Below are 18,272 nucleotides of genomic sequence, written 5' to 3' on the forward strand. Positions count from 1 at the left end.
AATTATCCCCAAATCCTGTTAGAACAGATACAGCTTTGATGCTCATGAAAATCTAAGTACAGGAAAAATGAATTGCTTATTCAGGATAAAAGACAATGGAAGCCTTACTTTCATTCAATAAGCACTGATACTGACTTTGAAGAATGATTTAAAATTAGAATTTTGAGAAAAAAAGTCATTTTAACTACTGATAAAGTGTAATAGTGAAGCTATGGAAACTGAAAGGAATGGGCCTACAAAGACAAAAAAAAAAAAAAAAGACTGAAAGCTTGCATCAGATTCTGTTTCCTTTGCTAATAATATCTACCCCATATTCCAGAGAGTCATTGAAATGCATTCTCAATACTTGTTTTCCATGGCAATTCAATTTTTACTTAATTTGAAAGCAAAACCATAAACCACTGTTTGAAATACTTATGATAAGGATTATACTGACTATTACTATTGAAGATCAGAAGGAGATTTTAAAAAAGCTATCTTATTTAAACAGTGAAGATGGGATGGGACTCAAAAAGTCAATTGTTTCAAATTTCTATTATAAAGAAAGTAAAGTCCAACTAGGTGAACAAGAAATCTCTAGCCAGTAAATGTCTAGAACAACTAAGAGTGCCTCAATGAACAGATAGGTCCCCTTTTTTACCCAATTTTATCTTATTTAGGACAGATATTTAGCTTTTTTAGTTACTTTTTTACTCTAAGCAGTTCTGTAAAGCCCCTTCCTCTCAAAAGGAGCAGATCTTCTTCATATGCATGTGCCAGCCGAGCAAGAACCACTTGTTGAAAACAAGAGATCTAATAATGCCACATTTTTAAAAAACAAGCAACTTCTTCACATTCTTGAAATTAAATCCAAATCTTTTCAAGCATGTGGACAAAAACCAAAAGAAAACCCCTGTATTAATACCTATGCTATTTAATACCTGAAGGCATTAAATTAGATCATGTGTTCCATCATGCCCTCCCACAGAGCCTACAGCTGAATACATGCTTCCTCAGTTTTGACCACCAATAATAGGAGGCCTTACATTTCAAATTGTGAGCATGATTTAGCATTCTGTAATTGATTCAAGGCTATTTTTTAAAATCATTTTAACCAACGTTCATAGTTCATCTCTTAACACTTCAGAATCCTGTGATTCAAAACTGGGTAGCAACATCTACATTAATATTTTATTCATACCAAAGAAGTGCCTCCAAATACTTATATTTACACTTAAAATTTTCTGATACTCACTAGGCATTCCAGTTTTTCATTTTTGACATGATTTTTTAAAATATAAAATGAAATCCAACTAAACAGTGTGTGTGCCGTTAAATGGTGGTTTGCAATTAAATGTGCCAGACATCTGTGAAAGTCTTAACTGGTCCTTTATGGGGAAAAAGGAATAGCTCTGCAACTTCAAAAGCACACAAAATTAAACAATGTTAATCTCACCTACACAAAGAAAATCTTATGTAAGCATCCACGGAATAACTACCAAATACAGATAACGACAATCAAATGTTTCCGGGTAGAACACACACATATATACTAGACTCTGGCAGCCAACCAAAACAGAAAATCCTATTTGACAGTGATAAGAAGGAAGGCATTCGAACATGATCCTGATCTTTTCTTTCATGAAAAAAGAAAAATCTTCCAGCCTCCCTCTTTAAAATAGAAATCACCCAGTAATTGTGCCATAGCAGTGTAATGCTTAACTTTAAATTAGTTGGGTGCATTTTGAATATATCCGGAACTGACAAACTTACAAAATTTCCATCCATTCGTTTGTTAAATTTAAATTGTAACTTACCAGTCTATCACCATAATAAATAAATGACAGTTTTCTGTTATACAAGACAGTTTTAAATAGCAGTAGCTGTCTGATAAGGCTTGAAAAAGAAAACATTTAATTTCCTCTTTAACACACTTAATTGCAATATTACAAGTCAGGGTAAAACATGTTGAAAACCCACTATGAACTTGTCACAATGAGAACAGATATAGTCTTCTTTCTGTTCAGCTAGGCTTTAAAAGCACAATATAGCTATAGAACACAAATCCTACAAGATGCAAGTTCTGAGCCTTCTATGTGAAAGCTGGGCTTGTGTTTCCAGTGGGTGTGTTATACATGGGGTGCTAGTTAGTAGGAAAAAATCCCAAGGTGTGTAAATAAAAGCCATGGAGCATCAAATGTAAGGACTTTCATCCATATCACACAGAGTGCAATGTGGAATTAGTGACAAAATAAATTTAACACAAATTGTTTACTGGTATCACTGCCCTCCAAGAAGTCTTTTAATAGCTTCACATGTATGAAGAGAGACACTCAGCAATCTGCACAAGAAAGCTGATTAATCTCTGTCAAGACTTTCCAGAGGTAGCAGTAGATTTACTAAAGAGACCTGTGCCACTGCCAGTTCTCATAACTAGTCAGGTTCTATTGGGGTATCACAAATGGCAATGCTCATAGGACAGCCACTAAGCATAGCTAAGCCTTATTCATCACCCAAAAATATCAAATCACCTTTTTTTGATTATACCTCACCACTGCAAACATCAAAGCAATTAGGAAATTCCACATTTCAAAAGCTGAAAAGCAGCTGTTGCTTGAAATACAAATTATTAGTAGTGTGTAACTATCAATCCCTGCATAGAAGCCTAATTCAGTTTACAACTACAAATAAAAGCATTTAATCTACAGGTTTACTGTATCTCCTTAAACCTGGTGGCGAGCAAGCCACTCTATCACTGCCCTCCCTGGCTGGACAGAGGGACAAATATACAGCAAAAGACTCATGGGTCAATATAAAAGCAAGAAAAGAGATCACTCAGCAATTATTATCATAGGAAAAACAGGCATGACTTAAGGAAAGAATAAATTTACTAAAAATCAATAATAAGACAATTATAAATAAAATCATATCTTAAAACACTGCTCCTCCATCCCTCTCCCTTTTTTCCAAGCTCAACTTCACTCCCAAAATCTCTCCTTTCTTCCCCACAACGATGAAGAGAGTCAAGGAATAGAGGCTGTCATTTGTCCATTTCACATTGTCTCCATCACTTCTTTCTTCTGGTTCTCCTCCCACCCATGCTCCAGCACACCGTTTCTCCCACGGGACACATTCCTCCATGATCTTCTCCAACATGGGTTCCTTCTACAAGCTACAGTTCTTACACAAACTGTTCCAGCATGCGTGCCTTCCATAGAGTGCAGTCCTTTAGATTCCTCCAGCATGGGTCATCCATGAGGTCAAAAGCTCTGACAGAAAACCTGCTTCAGCACAGGCTCTCCTTGGGGCCACTCCCTCCTCTGGGCATCCCTCCACTTCCTGGTCCTCCACAGGCTGCAGGAGGGTCCCTCCATCTTCATGGGCTGCAGAGGAACAGCTGCCACATCATGGTGTACACAACAGGCTGCAGGGGAATCTCTGCTCCATCAACTGGAGCTCCTCCTCCCTCTCTTCGCTCACTGACCTTGCTGTGTACTGGGCTGTTCCCCTCATGAATTCTCACTCCTCTCTCCAGCTGCAACCACTCCTCTGTAGTAATTTCTTTTCAAATCTGTTGTGCACAGTCACTGCCACCATTGTTGATGGGTCTGGCTTGGAGCTGGCTGGCAGCGGCTCCATCAGACACAGGAGATGCTTTCAGCAGGTTCTCACAGAAACTACCCTGCACTCCCCCCCCACTACCAAAGCCTGGACACATAAACCCACTACATCCTCTGAGACCAGGATTATACCACTCCAATCCCCAAACTCCACACCTTCAAAAGCTGAGCATTATCCCAGACATTATCCTCATAAAGCATCATAATACAGTTTTTTATATGACATTCCACTTCCCAAAGATCAGTTTTATTACTTAAAGTATCTTTATTCTACAGCTCATTTTGATGCTTATACAACAAAAGACTTCGGGCAAGTCTGTGTTTTCAGTCACAGTACAAACCTATTGACCTAGAATGGTTATTCTTAACTTATAAATATAAAAGAAGAAAAAGACCATTGTAAAACAATGAAAAATATTACAACATAAACAGAACACAAACTATGAGGCTGGAAGCTACTTACCATATAGCAGTACCAAAATGTATTAACAATTACTGCTAAATGCCACTTTTCTCAATAACTCTCTTGGCTGTATTAATTTTTAATAATGCTCAAGTAGCCTTTCATTACAGTGTTTTAAAGATCTCATTTTGCTACACTAAGTATAGACTATTTAGTTGGATTTCCATTTTCTAAATAAATAGAAATGCCAAAGATGTTTGCTTAAATTAGGATTGCTTTTAGACCACAATTCTCCCTATCTCCCACGCAATCTTCAGGATTTCTTAAAGAAATTTTAAATCAAAATTCATCTTGGCTGTACTGTCAGCTGCAGCTGTGCCATGTCTTGCTTGTAGTATGAAGTATGTGGTCCCCTCAACCATTCACGCTCTACAGAATGTGTACATAAGAAAATTTTTAAACCTGTGATTATTCAAAAACTAATGCAACAAACATACATGGCCATTTCAGATGCACTGCTTAAGCAAAAACAACCCAATGCCCATCCTCGAAAATGTTCAGGTTGCTTTATCATCTTATCACTAAGGAAGGCCTAACATCTACTATAACTCCACAAGGAGCACGAGACAGGAATTTTGAAGTAATAATTTAAACGTGTTCCCAAGATTCCTCTGACCTCCAGAAAGGATTTAGATTGCACTTCAAGACTTTTACTGTTTCTTCTGCACTTCTGGATAATACCAGATTTTTGGTACAAGATGCATTTAGGATTGATCTTGGCCAGACTAAAATACAATATATGTGCTGCTTTCTTTTCACAGTGAAGTAATTTCTGGGTAAAACAGAGCTCTTCTAACTTAAAGCAAGTTGAAAATACAGTCATGTCCTAAATCCTGCATGAGGAAAAGTCCATTACAAGTACTTGCAACCATCCTAACTTCAGAGGACAGGCTAGGACCTCAAACCAAAGCTGTGACAAATGATCCAAGAGCTATAAAAGGTATTCTCCATTTACACTCTGAAACCTCTTAACTGCATTTAGTTTTAAGAGAAGGATTTCTCACTTAAAAATTTCAACACAAAGCACTTTGAAACCCACATGGTGGCTTAGACTCTGGTATTAACAGATGGTGATAATTCCCTCAGACACCTCAAAAATTAATAAAACATCATGTAACAAGTCATTTCAAGGTCTCTGTAAATCCAGGCGGACACTGAAAGATAACCTGTTGTACTCAGGATTTTCCCATCATGCTGTTAGGTTTTTATTTTTTAATGTAAAGCTTCCTTTTAACAGTACCATTTCCGAACAGCTAAACTTAATCTAAACAACAATTTGGGTAAATTTGATACATTTCTGGTAATCTTTTTCTTTTAAAGACTCAGCTGGGAATATATCAGCTTCAGCAGCCTAAAAGTTATCAGCCTCACTCAGCTGAAACTTCTGCTTCCTCCCTTTCCCATCCTTCTTGATTGTGCTTAGGTACTCTAAAGGCTCTTCATACATTATAATCGCATTTGCATTAGTTTGAGCTGTTGGGTTTCTGAAAAAGGGAAAGTTTAAACTACAACTTCAAGTGACAAAACAGATTACAGACTTGAAAGATACTTTTTAACTGAGACAGCAACTGAGTAGATCCAAATTTATTCTTAAATATAATTTAATCACATTTTATTAAGGGAAAAAAAATACAAACAAACAATTTTATTATAGTTCATTTTTCCTTGTTACAGAACCGTTACAGAACCATCTCAGAACCACAGACCAGTCTGGGTTTGAAGAGACTTTGAAGATCATCTAAATCCAATTCCCCTACCATGGGCAGGGACATCTTCCCATAGACCTGGTTACTCAAAGCACCACTCAACCCAGCCTTGAAAGTATAAAACCCCCTTATACTAATAATAACGGAAATCATTGCAATTGTGAACACTGGGAATAACCTGCTTCTGGGTTTTAGAAAATACCTGCAATTATCAACTTCACTGATCCATTTTAAAGACTGCATCAGCTCCTATTCAGTGAGCACTATGTTTAAAATGTCAAATACTGTACTGTATCAACTATGAAAGACTGACTACCTCTCAGTGACTAAGCCTACACATTGTTCTAGTTACAATGTGTTTATTATTGTACATGATAAGTTACTTTGAATAAATGGTTTTCTGTTCATGGAACATGAATTATAAAATTTTGTTACACAATCATCTTTGTTTCATATATTACAGTTTCTAAGTTGCATACCGTTATATGCACATGAAGTGCTACTGAATATTTAATATATATATATCTTAGACTATATATAAAGTTGTAAATCTATTATGTTTGACAAACCCAATGCAGAATTTCAACAGCCTTGGCTCTATACTAAATTTTGTATTTTTAATTTTCATTCCAACATGAAGCATCTATTGCTTTGAAAACTATGCTAACAGTTCTAGTTTAATGCCATTTCATGCTAATTTTCTGAATAAAGTAGTATTTATAGTATACTATAAATACTATATAAAGAGCCACAAAGTTTCATTAACTGAGGATTATGCCATTAACTTTGTACTTTCTCAGCAAAATATTAAACATACCCACATTTTATATTTCTGAAATCCAAGAAACAAGCTTACTTATAACCACAACTTTGATTTGCACAACCAACAGACAGACTTGGGTTTGTGTTTCATTCAAGACTATCTATTAGCAAGCAGGCAAAATGGGTGAAAAGCAAATGCTCACTGCTGCGGCTCAACAAGGCGTTTTCTTTCTTGGCTGCACATGGTGCAAATTTTCCTTTCCTGAGTTAGGCATTGGTACACAGGATTATTTGTGGTAGATACTGCAGCTCATACTGTGAAATGAGGAAGAGGACTGCTATAATGAAAAGGCTTCCACCTCCCATTTTTTCTTATCTGCACAAGGAGAATAAAGATTTAAATGCGTGAATGATTAAGGGATTGGAACACCTGACATACAAAGAAAGGCTGAAGAGAGCTGGGATTATTTAGCCTTAAGAAGAGAAGGTTTGAAGAGATCTCATAAATGTATATTTTTAGGGGAGGTAGGATGGGCAGGGAGTAGACACAAGGGAGCCACACCTTTCTTAGTTCTATGAGCCCAGGATACCATGATACAGTTTCTTTTTAGATGGACTGAATTCACTTCACCCTTGGACAGTAGACTCAACGCCAACATGGTCTTCTTGTAAGTCTATTTCTGCATTCAGAAAATGCTCTCTAAGGTATCAAAAGATGCAATGGAGACTGCAATGTTTCCATGAGAAACAGAGTGGATAAGAAAGTCTTTCAAATCACTTAAGCTATGTAAAACAAAACAAACAAAAGATGGACTTCTGCAGGTTCTTTGAAGATATGTATGCCATAGCTGAAGATACAGAAGCAGCGGCAGCAAAGATTTTCAGAACCCCAGAGACTAAAATATGGGGCAAGGGCTTCACAAGTCTCTTGAGGGGAAACAAGAATGGAACAGCTCCCATACCCTGAGCATGCTTGGAGCACCTTACCCAATCCAATGTAGCATTACATCAACATTTCCATCAGTTTCAGCTATTCAGGAGATGAATATTAACAGCCAAGAAGCCATCAGTCACAGATATGACTCATAAATACTGCACACACCTTGCCATTTACAAAAACAGGTAATTTATTTCACTGGAGCAACAGAAGGAAAAGAGGGGGTGCTCAGGTTTTATTGGAGCTCTCAAACTCACAAGAATGGCACAAGTCACTCTCGAAAGTGTAACACAACACTTAGTAAGGTTCTTTACCTTCTTCCTTACTCCATAACTTAACACAGCCAAAAATGCAGCTTTCAGAGGCTCCTCATTAAATTTCATTATTGACATAAAAAGTATGATTTCAAGAGGGATGAAGCTGACTTTTTTCCCCTATAAAATAGGCTTTCTTCTCTTTTCAGGCAAAACTTCTTTACCCATTCTCTCAACATTCAATTCCTGCAATTAAACATGTTTGGTCCCATTATGAATATGCTATGCAACTGGAGCTGACATAGCTCTGTAGCTCCATTCTGATGTGTTTGTCCTACTGGAAGGGGCAGACAGCTTTCCTGTTCTTCCAGCTATAAAAAGCATACATTTGACTTTAAGCAGGAATACACCCCTGATTTCAAAGTAATCCTTTTTCCTTTTTTTTCTTTTTAAATTAAAGGCTTTTAACATTAACAGTGACATAGGGAGATCTTTTGCTCCCATTTAAATCAAGATTTTTTATTTTTTTTTTAACGCAGTGAGCCACACTACATATTGTTTAAGATTAAGGGTAAACTGATTGGTCAGGCATGAGCAATACAAAACAGCTTGGCTTCAGTTGGTTCATTACTAGCTTGAACATGGCTACTATTCTATATTTAATGAAAGCACATTTTATTTTTTCTGTCGCAACAGGTTTGTATGGGATCCTTTCCTCAATCAAAAGACAGCCTTTCAAATTCACATTTGTATTTATATTCAAGCTATTTTCTTTTTACGAAACAAAATTTTTAAAAGACAAACCTGCTGTAGTGGCTCTTAAAGCAGGCAATCAAAATTAAATAAAGTTGGAAAACTTTGTGTAATTTAGTATTTGTCACAGAATATGAAGACCTACAAAGCAAAAAAAGAAGTGAGATCACATAAAATTGATTACAATGCCTCATTGGTTTAGAAGAATCTGCTCAAAGAATGATTATTTCCATCCTTCTGTCTACACTGTCCCAGTACTACAAAAGCCATGAGGTAACAAAAAGCATGATATGAATAACAACTTCACTCGTAAGTGAATATTTTGCCATATCTCACTTCCAGCTAATTCCAAAACTTAATACTTATTCTGCATAGTTAAGGAAGGCTTTCAACTGTTAAACAAAAGGGCAGTGAATGAAACATCATTTTGCAAAGACAGATGCCAAGCATTTGTAAGCTGTTGAACAGCATCAATTTAGACAAGCTTTCAGTGAATTGTCATGTTGGAACAATTTCAGTGATGCAACCCAATTTTAAAGCAAAGCAGGGTAGTCTTATTATAGGGTTGCATCAAAATAAATGAATTGACATTGCTGTTGTAAACCTCAGTAACACCAAAACTACTTAGACTTATTTACCAAAGGTTAATATTTTCCACCTATGTCCAAAGTACCAAAAAATGCTAAACTGTAAAAATTACTGGAATGCAATTTCATCAATCAGTAGGTTGATGAGAAGTTGAGGTACTTCTCTACTGGGAATAATAAATAATCTTCCTCTTAGATATTAATGTCATTAATAATCTTCTTAAACTGAAGTTATGAAATTATAGCTCAAATAGCTGAAATCCCTATTAACCCTATAGTTGACGTGGATGTTTCTATCATTGAGGAAGGAATATGCGACTCTCCACAGATAAAATATTTTTTAAAATTTTTATTATCTTTATACGGATGATCTTGTCCCAGATACTGTATCACTGTAGTACATCTACATCAAACTCTTGCAAGACAGATGTGGAAGGTAGGTCATCGAATTCAAAACTGATGTTTCAAGAGATCTGCTGCCTCTGATTACAAAAGCAAATTCTAAATTTGATTCAGACTTAAAAAAAGCTTAAAGGTTCTGTCTATGCAAGAATTAGTAAAGGTCCACAATGGGGTGTTTCCATAAAAACAAACAGTAATGAATGATCAAATTTCACTAAAAAATAAATGAAACTTCATCAGAGTAAACACACACTACTACAGTGACCCCCTGGCCACCAGGCACATTGAATATATAATGAGGTAGCTGTTCTGTGTAAAGGACAATAAAACACTGTACACTAATGGAAGAGCAACACAAATTAATCTGAAACAGATTTACTGAGACAGGTCAAAATATAAAATGGAAAAAGTACAGAAGCAAATAATGAACAGGTAATACTTAAGAGGCTGATTTAAAATAGCTTAGATAGCTTATTAAGTTAACATTCTGTTAATACTGTGCACAGCATTTATCAGAAAAGATTCTGTTTTGCTACTAACCCAATCACAGATTTCATTCCACTTTGACTAAATCTAATACAGTGCAGAAGGAGAACAAACTTTGGAAGGAATTCAAAGATTATTATGCAGGTTTTGGGTGTTAGTTTTTTGTTGATTTTTTTAAAGATGCAATACAGAAAGTGTTTCATATATTTGAGATGTATGAGTGAACACACTGAAAAGCATTAACATGAAAGAAAAATCTGCACCACAGCCTCTTAAACCTCAGCCTTGCCACGGCCACAACTTCTACCCCTTTGAGTGCTCATCTGAAAGCAGGGACAGTGGAAAATATGGAGGGCAGGGAGAACAACTGGTGTATAACCGAATACACAGCTAAATGCTTAGTCTTGTAAAACACATGGCTTAAATGGGGAATCAGGTCACAATTTCATAAAAATAGCATCTTGATAGAAAAAGGTGCTAACCCTTTGCTTGGTGCAAAGGGATAAAACACAGGTAGAGTCTCAGGAGGGAGAAGGGGGAAAGGTCAAGGATTGCAGGTGTTTTTTCAATACAAGTCTCACAACTATTTTATTTCAGTGTGACAAAAATAAAAAAGCCTCTAGGTATTGACCTCCCTTATAATCCATGAATTAAATCCTGTGAAGACAAGTGAGAAGTAAAATCAAGATGTAAAGCTAAGAAGAAAATAGCTATTCAGAGTTAAGCATTAAGGAACATTCAGTTACATGCCAACATGACAGATTTTTAAAAGCTATCACCTATAGAAATATATCAGCCCATCATACAAGAACCACAGCAGATTCCAAGCCACCTACTGAGATACCATTAGTGCTCTATGACTGATACAAGCACTGAAAAAACTTTTCAGCCAGAAACACCTACTGTCAGAGATTAGACAAAAAAGCCTCCAAAAACCAGTTCTAATAAAATAATTAAATGAACATTCAGTCACTCAAAGATTTTCTGTAATCAAAACTAAGTTTTCCACGGAAGTATTAAATAATGACAAGAGCTACAGTACTCTAAAGTAGCTGCCCAAGGAATGTTATGACAAACTCTCACATTAGATACTCTCTTTTCATACAGCTCTGGTAGCTTCTACAGCAACGTCCAAACACAGATTAGTTGGATAGATGAGCAGGATACCAAGAAGCCAGTGGGACAGACAGTAACTTGGACAAGGACTGCCACCTTCAGTTAAGTATTACCTAAACCAAAACTCACACAAAAAGCAAACAAATAAAACCCCCCAAAAAATTCCAACTTTGAAATTTCCCCAAACTTCACTTTTTTGATTAGTACCATCTATCAGCAGAGAATAACACTCAAAATGAAGAAGCTTACACTAAGAAAATGGAATAAGATTCTCAAGCCTGCAAAGCTAGTTCCACAAGAAAAACAAAAATCATATGACAGGCTACAGCTCAGGAGGCCCACATTTTCTCAGAATACAACAGTGTCCAATGAACAAAAGTGTTTCTTCCTCCCCATGTGAAAATAGAACTGTGCCATGGGACAGTGCAGCAACCAAAACTATAAATGGATTCAAAGAACTCAAATACCAAACCAGCTATAGCTTAAGAAAACCCTTAACCAACCTCTGAAAAAAAAGAAGTACCAAAGGGAAAAAAACCCCAACAAAAAACACAAAAACCAAAAAACACCTTTCTTACACAGGCCTCCCTTTACATTTTTCCTTATGACCACTACTATAGAAAGCCTGCAGGGAGAGAAGGATCTCTCACAAAATTCAACCCATTTGCTCTGAAACTGCAAATGCCACTCCTACGAGTACACAATGTGACAGAGCACTAAAAAACGGCTTACCTCTTGTGATGGGTGACTAACACTGAAGTAGGATGGAACAGCCAAGAAAACGAGAAGAGCTAGGCAGAAGTGTGGGCTGCAGTCAACAAGAACAGAAAAAGACTTTTTGAACTAAGCCTGGTGTTTGACCTACTTCTTACAAGCACTCTCTAGCCTGACAAAACCTATATAAAAGCTTTCCAGATTGCACAAGGAGAACCCTGGTCAGCAACACCTGTAAATGACTGAAATCTGTTCACATCTGCATCACATCATCTGTTCAAGATGCACAGGCAAAATGAGCAGCATGTTTCTGCGCCAGTCACAACTTTTTAGTGTCATTCAGCTTCCTGTTCACCTTGCTTACTGTGCACTGCCATATAATCAGCACTACAAAACTCAAAATCACAAATACTAGGAAATTCAAACTGGAACAGAGAAAGGTTCCTAAAAGCTAAGAAACAATGCAACTCACATAGCTGTGTTTGATCAAAGATGGCCAAACAAGAGTCAGTTCAAAATGTACACTGAAGAAAAAATTCCCAAGACCAGTAAAATATAGGAAAAGCAGAGAATTGAGAAAGCAAGTCAGTAAAATAACAGAAGACCAGTCAAGGTATATTAAAGAAAACTAATTAAAGCCATATGTGGAAACTTTGCTGTAGGAAATAAGAAAAACAAAAGTAGACAAAGTAGAAGAATAGGTAGACAGACTGACCCACTTCCACTTTAATACCACATTTTCTGGAGCACATGGTATAGAATTTTATTTTAAACATCAGTCTAACAGCAACGAGCACATCTACCATGCAATAACAACATCCTTGAGAGCACCCTAAGAACACTAACAGAGCTGTTCAAAGGGGCCTCCTTGACAACAGAAGCACAGAACTGGTGTCAAAATACCCCCAAAGAGAAATCCCTTAGAGCAATTAGAGGATTACACTTTTTTTTTTTTTTTTTAAGGAAAGCCCTTACTAGTTTGGTGCTTTGCAGCACACAAGGGTCAGTGAACACACATCTCAGAGAGAGCATGCTGAGCCTGGGAATTCATACCAGACCCATGGACCAAAACCAAAATAAGCACCATCACAGAAGAAGAACCCATGTGATACAATGAGGCATTCCCTCCTACTTTCAGAAATGTAAAAATAATACAATATTATATAAAATCATTCTAAAAAATTTTTCAGCTCATAAATTTTTAAGATCTTCTGACCTTCTCAGCACTAACACCACCAGGTCTTTTTAAGGATAACTGAGTCCTTCACAGGCATTGGCATATAAAAGGCTGAACCCTCTCTCCACTGTTTTTCATGATAATCTTAAACAATGAAAAATAACAAAAGCTATACTAGATATTCTACAAAGGGACACTCCGCTGACCAGTTTAACAGAAGCAGGTTCTGAGGAAACACTAAGAAAAGCATCAAGAGAAACAACTAATCTCATAAACAATGGAGGAATGCCCAAAACCAAAAGATTGTCTGATCTGACAGTCCACTGCTAAAATTTGGCAAAGCTGAAAATCCAACAAGATATTGGACCACAAAGATTTTTAACACTGTAAAAAATACACTTCCTCACCTCACAGATACAATAAATCACTACATCCATCAGTAACAGAAGGCACTACATGAGTAAAATCCAAAATCCAGTACTAGAGATTACAGTGTGTGGCCACCAAAACAAACATGTAAAGGTAAAAACTCTTCAAGACAAAGCTTAAAAGCCCAACTTCACAAGAAAGAAGAGTGACGACCTCCACAGCAAGGGCACGCCAGAACAAAGTTTTGTCTCTGACATTTACTGCTGCTTCCATGGAGATGCAGGAAGAGTAAATAGATTTATTTAAGCTTTACACAAAAAACAGCAATAATCTTGGATAAGAAAATTTAAGAAGCATCTCCATCTTTAACTTCTGATTCTCTCTGATAAAAAAAAAAATCTCAGCTAGGCAGAATTCTTATACTAAAAAGCTATTACCAAATGGCTTATAGCAACCCAATATGGCATAGTCTAAATTACATTTCTCTCAGAGATTTAACATATCAACTGATGTATCAAAACGAGATCACTGTTCACTCATTATCACACCTGCATAAAAAGTCATTCAGGAGTAGTACAGGTAAAGACTGAAGAAAAACAAAACAAGAAAATTACCAAACCAAATAGTTGTTTCTACCCCCAGCTACCCACTGAAGAATGCTTCTAAAAGAGAAAAATGCACTTTATTTCAAGTTGCTACCAATATCCTTAATACAGAATGAGATGTTTAGTAGTTTAGCCATATGCCATCAGTTTTACTTTATATCTGCCATATTCACTGCTTGTTTCACATGTGAGTAAATTAAATTTAAAATATAAAAACCTAATTTTGAAACATTTACTGCCCTGAGAAGAGAAAAATTACAGACACAATACAGCCTGTCTCCACTTTGGGAATACTGACTGTTGTATATTAGAGTCCATCTGTTAAGTAATGACTGATCCACAATGCAACGCTGCTGCAGCAGACTCACAAGCAGTTTCACATTCATATACATCTCCTAGTGCTGAGAAAACTGTTAAACACTCTTGTGTTTATTTTAAAGTATAAACATTGTTTTCAGCAACAGCAACTGATTAGTAGGTCTCTCTTATATTCAAGCAATGGATGTTCTCCACATAGATACCAAAACATACTCTTAACCTCTCCATCAAAGACAAGGCAATGTTAATCCAGTTGCTGGTGCACTAACAGCCAGAATTAAAATGAGCTTAAATATCAGTAAGAATGAAAGAAGAAAGAAAACCAGAAAAGGATTAAACATCTTTGTATCTGTCATGATCTGTACAAAGCCAGTTACTAAAATAACTGCACGTCATGAACTTGAGTGCTACATTTAAAGAAATGGGTAATAGACCAATGAAGTTATGATGACTTGTACCATACTTGTACCATACATACAAAGAACACAAATAAAATTTACAAGTCACATTTCAAGCTGTCAAACAGCTTGTAGAGAAGAATGGGAAATATACCAGATTACTGTTTTGACATATTCACAAAACTATCAGTTTTAACCCTGTGTGTTCAGACATGCCATAAATATTAAAATGATCTGACCAAATTACGTCCTTCCCTGCATGCTGCAGCTTTTCCATTCAGTCTGTGCTAGGTCAAATGCAAATAAGAAGAATACACCTTTTTAAAGTGTTTGAAAAGAAATATATTCTTTACATGACTTTGTATAAAATGATTAGCGATTAGAAGCATTAAACTCATTTGAAACAAAGGCAGTTTCAATTAATTACCATTCAGTTTTGAGCAGTCATTTTTCTATCCTATTTTATGTGCAAAATTTGAGGGTATTTCATTGACTGAACTGATTCAAAAGCTTTGCTGCAGCAAATCTTGCATTCAGGAACAGCACCAAATTGCACATAATTGAAAGTGATTCATTTTTAGATGCACTGGCTTGGCTTCTGTAGGTTCCTCAGGCTTTGGTGTAGGTAGCGCAAAAACATTAAGTCATACAGTCCTGCAGTAACTCTTTCACTCCATGAAGTGAGCAGCTGACTAAGGAGCTACATTTTAGCATTTTCTCCTTGTTTGAGCTATTTACCTCTGTACAATAGTATTTTGCAACGCACAGACCTTGGACCAAAGTAGCAACAACACTTACTTTTGTAGACAAGAATGTGTCTTGGAAAGCAGGGCAGGTTATTAAGACTTGGGCAACCCAATACAATACTGCAATACAACTAACTCTTTATTACAGATATTAAAGCGTATTAAATCCTTGCAAAAATCTCCCTTCTCCCCCCTTCACGTAAAATGCTCAACTAGCCCTGATCTAACAGGGTTAAACCCTTCACATGTTTCAGCCACCAAGAAAAGATACCAGCTCAGGCTGGGGTTTTTTAATGCTTTTCAATTAAAAACAGATACTACATTCATGCCACTTTTGTTCTCAAGAGGAAGCTACTAGGTTAAAGGGCAGTGTCCATAACACGAAATTGCAAATTACTTAATCTCCTTATTTTTCTCGCTGTAAATTGCACACACTACACTTCTGCAGGAGGCGGCCGGGACGAGGCACTGGGAAGGGGAAGAGTGGCCTGTCTGTTCTAGGTAGGGTCCTGCCTGGAGTTTAGGGAGCGCTGAGGGGGCTGCTGTCACACGCACGACGGACGAGGAGATGAGCAGGTCGCGGGATTAACGAGGAGTTTGGGAAGGAAGGATGGCTGGAGAAGGGCCGTACGTGTAGGAGGGACACGGGGGCTGGGAGGATGCAGGTCCCTGTCGGGTGGCACAGGGGCGGAGGGGCGCAGGGGCAGCCCCGGGAGGAGTGGGCTGCGCGGACCGGTGCCCGCCGGGGCGTCACCGGGGCGGGGTGCCCGGCCGCTTACCAGGTTCAGCACCGTCTCCACGATGTCCCGGTTGCTGACCTCCCCAACCTGGATGAGTCCGATGAGGACGGCGAATTTCATCCGGATATTGCGGATCGGCACCGACGGGTTAATCATCCCCGCGGGGAGCACCACGGACCCGGAGCCCGACGCCCTCAGCTCCCCCATCACCGCGACGCTGCTGCCGCCGCCGCCTCCGCCGCCGGCCCCGACGGAGATAAGTCCCGCGGGCTGCGGGTCCGGCCCCGACACCGGCTTCTCGCTCGCCATTTACCCCCCGCCGTTACCGGCACCTGCCGCCGCCGCCTCCCCGCCCGGCCGGGCCGAGCCGCGCATCCACCGCAGTCGCACCCGGCGGGGCCGCAGGGAGCCGGCCCGAGGCGCCGGCACCGTCCCAGGAGCCGCTCCCCCGCTCCGCTATAATGAGGGATTATTATGGGCGCCGATGCCCCGTTAGCCGAGGACTGCGCGGCCGGAGCCGCCTCCCTGCCGCGGGGCCGGGGGCGCGGGCGGCGCCGAGCGCGGTGCGGCCCGGCGGGGGCGAGCGGCGCGCGGGGCGTGCGGCGGCGCGAGCGATGCCGCTGCCGCTGTTGTTGTGGAGCCGAACCCGCCGCCGCTCACGCCGCCATGTTGCCGCCCCCTGCCTGCGGTAGCCGCCAGGGCGCCTGCGCCGAGCCCGTCGGGGGAGTGGCCGGGCCGGGCCCCCCCAGCCGGCCGGGGCACAGGTGAGCAGGTGCGCGGGGCCGCGGCGCCGCCGCCTCCCTCCGTGCTCCGCGGGCCGCCGCCCTCACGCTCGGGGAGATCTCGCAAGGCCGTCCGAAGGGACAGGGTGGAGCCCCCGTGCGCCCGCACGGCCGCGCCCCGCCGCCCCAGGGCGCCCCCTGCGGGAGGGGCCGGTGGCGCCGCCGCGCCGCCGGGGCTGCAGGTGAGCGGAGGTGCCGCCCCCGGGCCCCGCGGCTCAGCGGCCTGCGCTGCCCCCGGCCCTCGGGCACTGTTCTTCCTTGGTGCTGGTGTTATGGACAGTGATGTCCAGCCAGCATCAGCTTTCCCAAACCCATTGGTTGCAGTGATGCTCATGGCAATGAGCATTTTTGTCAAGTCTCTCCAACACTAGAGAAACAGAAGTACCTCCGATGCTTTGAGGATACTCAAATTATTTTAATCGTTGTTGTATGTGTTGAATAAAGTTGTATGTATTTGCTCTATGTGCGTTGGAGTTAATCCATACCTGTTAAAAAAAGATGTTCTTAGCTTCATGTTGACTCTCATCACAAAGTTTGATTTTACAACAAAGCTTGCCCCCAGTCGTAGAATAGCATTCACCCTGACTCTTCTGTAGCCCCAAACTTGGGGTTTTGGCTGGATTGCTGGTCCTCCTTATATCCAGCTCTAGGTAATAAACTGCACAAACACGATGAATCAGCAGAACTAGATTAGTACATCCTTCTAGATTACAGCAGCTGTTGTAAGCTCCACCAAAAGAAAGAGGATGCCTCAGCTCTCTACTAAGATGCATTTGCTCTATGTACATGGAGATACAGTATAATACATTTACTTTTTTTGCCAAAGTCCATAGGTGCTTGTCAGTATGGATAGCCCGGCTACATAGACATGACTAAAAGGGTAGTTAGCTGTGAAGCACAAAACCAACATTATTTCAGAAAGCCAGAAAAGATGGGAAGAAAACCTAAATAGTCATTAATAAGTCAATAATAGATAAGAAAGCACAACGTTTTCTTGGAAGAAATTCCTTTACAATTTGCACCAGCCACAAGCAGTCATGTATGATTCATAATAAAGGTGTACTTTCATTTTTTATATTCCTGGAGGTGCCAAAGGTTTCATTCTCACCAGCAGCAGAACTAGCAAAGCTGAATTACACACTCACTAAACTACTTTCAGGAATACATGACCTCTTTTGCAAAACTGAAACCTAAGCCTAGAACTCTGTAAAAGAGACTTAAAATTGTAACACCTTCAGGAGCTAGCTAACCCACAACAGTCAGTTGTCTTGATTATTCTCCCATCTACAACATCTATATGGTGAGACATGTTGCTACAAGTAGTATTGTTGGTTAAAAACTTCATGTTGGCTGATGGG

At 39.5% G+C, this 18,272-nt stretch overlaps 1 protein-coding gene across 2 annotated transcripts in view; it reads right to left on the reverse strand.

The window, feature by feature from the left end:
* NBEA (neurobeachin) overlaps positions 1-16,584 on the reverse strand; it is a 451,755-nt gene extending 435,171 nt beyond the window's left edge. For both annotated transcript variants that reach the window (XM_041416040.1, XM_041416039.1), the window contains exon 1: positions 16,172-16,584. In XM_041416040.1, coding sequence (XP_041271974.1) covers positions 16,172-16,441 — 270 coding nt within the window. In that variant the 5' untranslated portion in view covers positions 16,442-16,584. The remainder of the gene's footprint in view (positions 1-16,171) is intronic.
* Positions 16,585-18,272: the final 1,688 nt, after the last annotated feature.

This window comes from Onychostruthus taczanowskii, unplaced genomic scaffold, assembly GCF_017590055.1.
Source record: "Onychostruthus taczanowskii isolate IOZ18803 unplaced genomic scaffold, ASM1759005v1 scaffold50, whole genome shotgun sequence".
Classification (NCBI taxonomy): Eukaryota; Metazoa; Chordata; class Aves; order Passeriformes; family Passeridae; genus Onychostruthus; species Onychostruthus taczanowskii.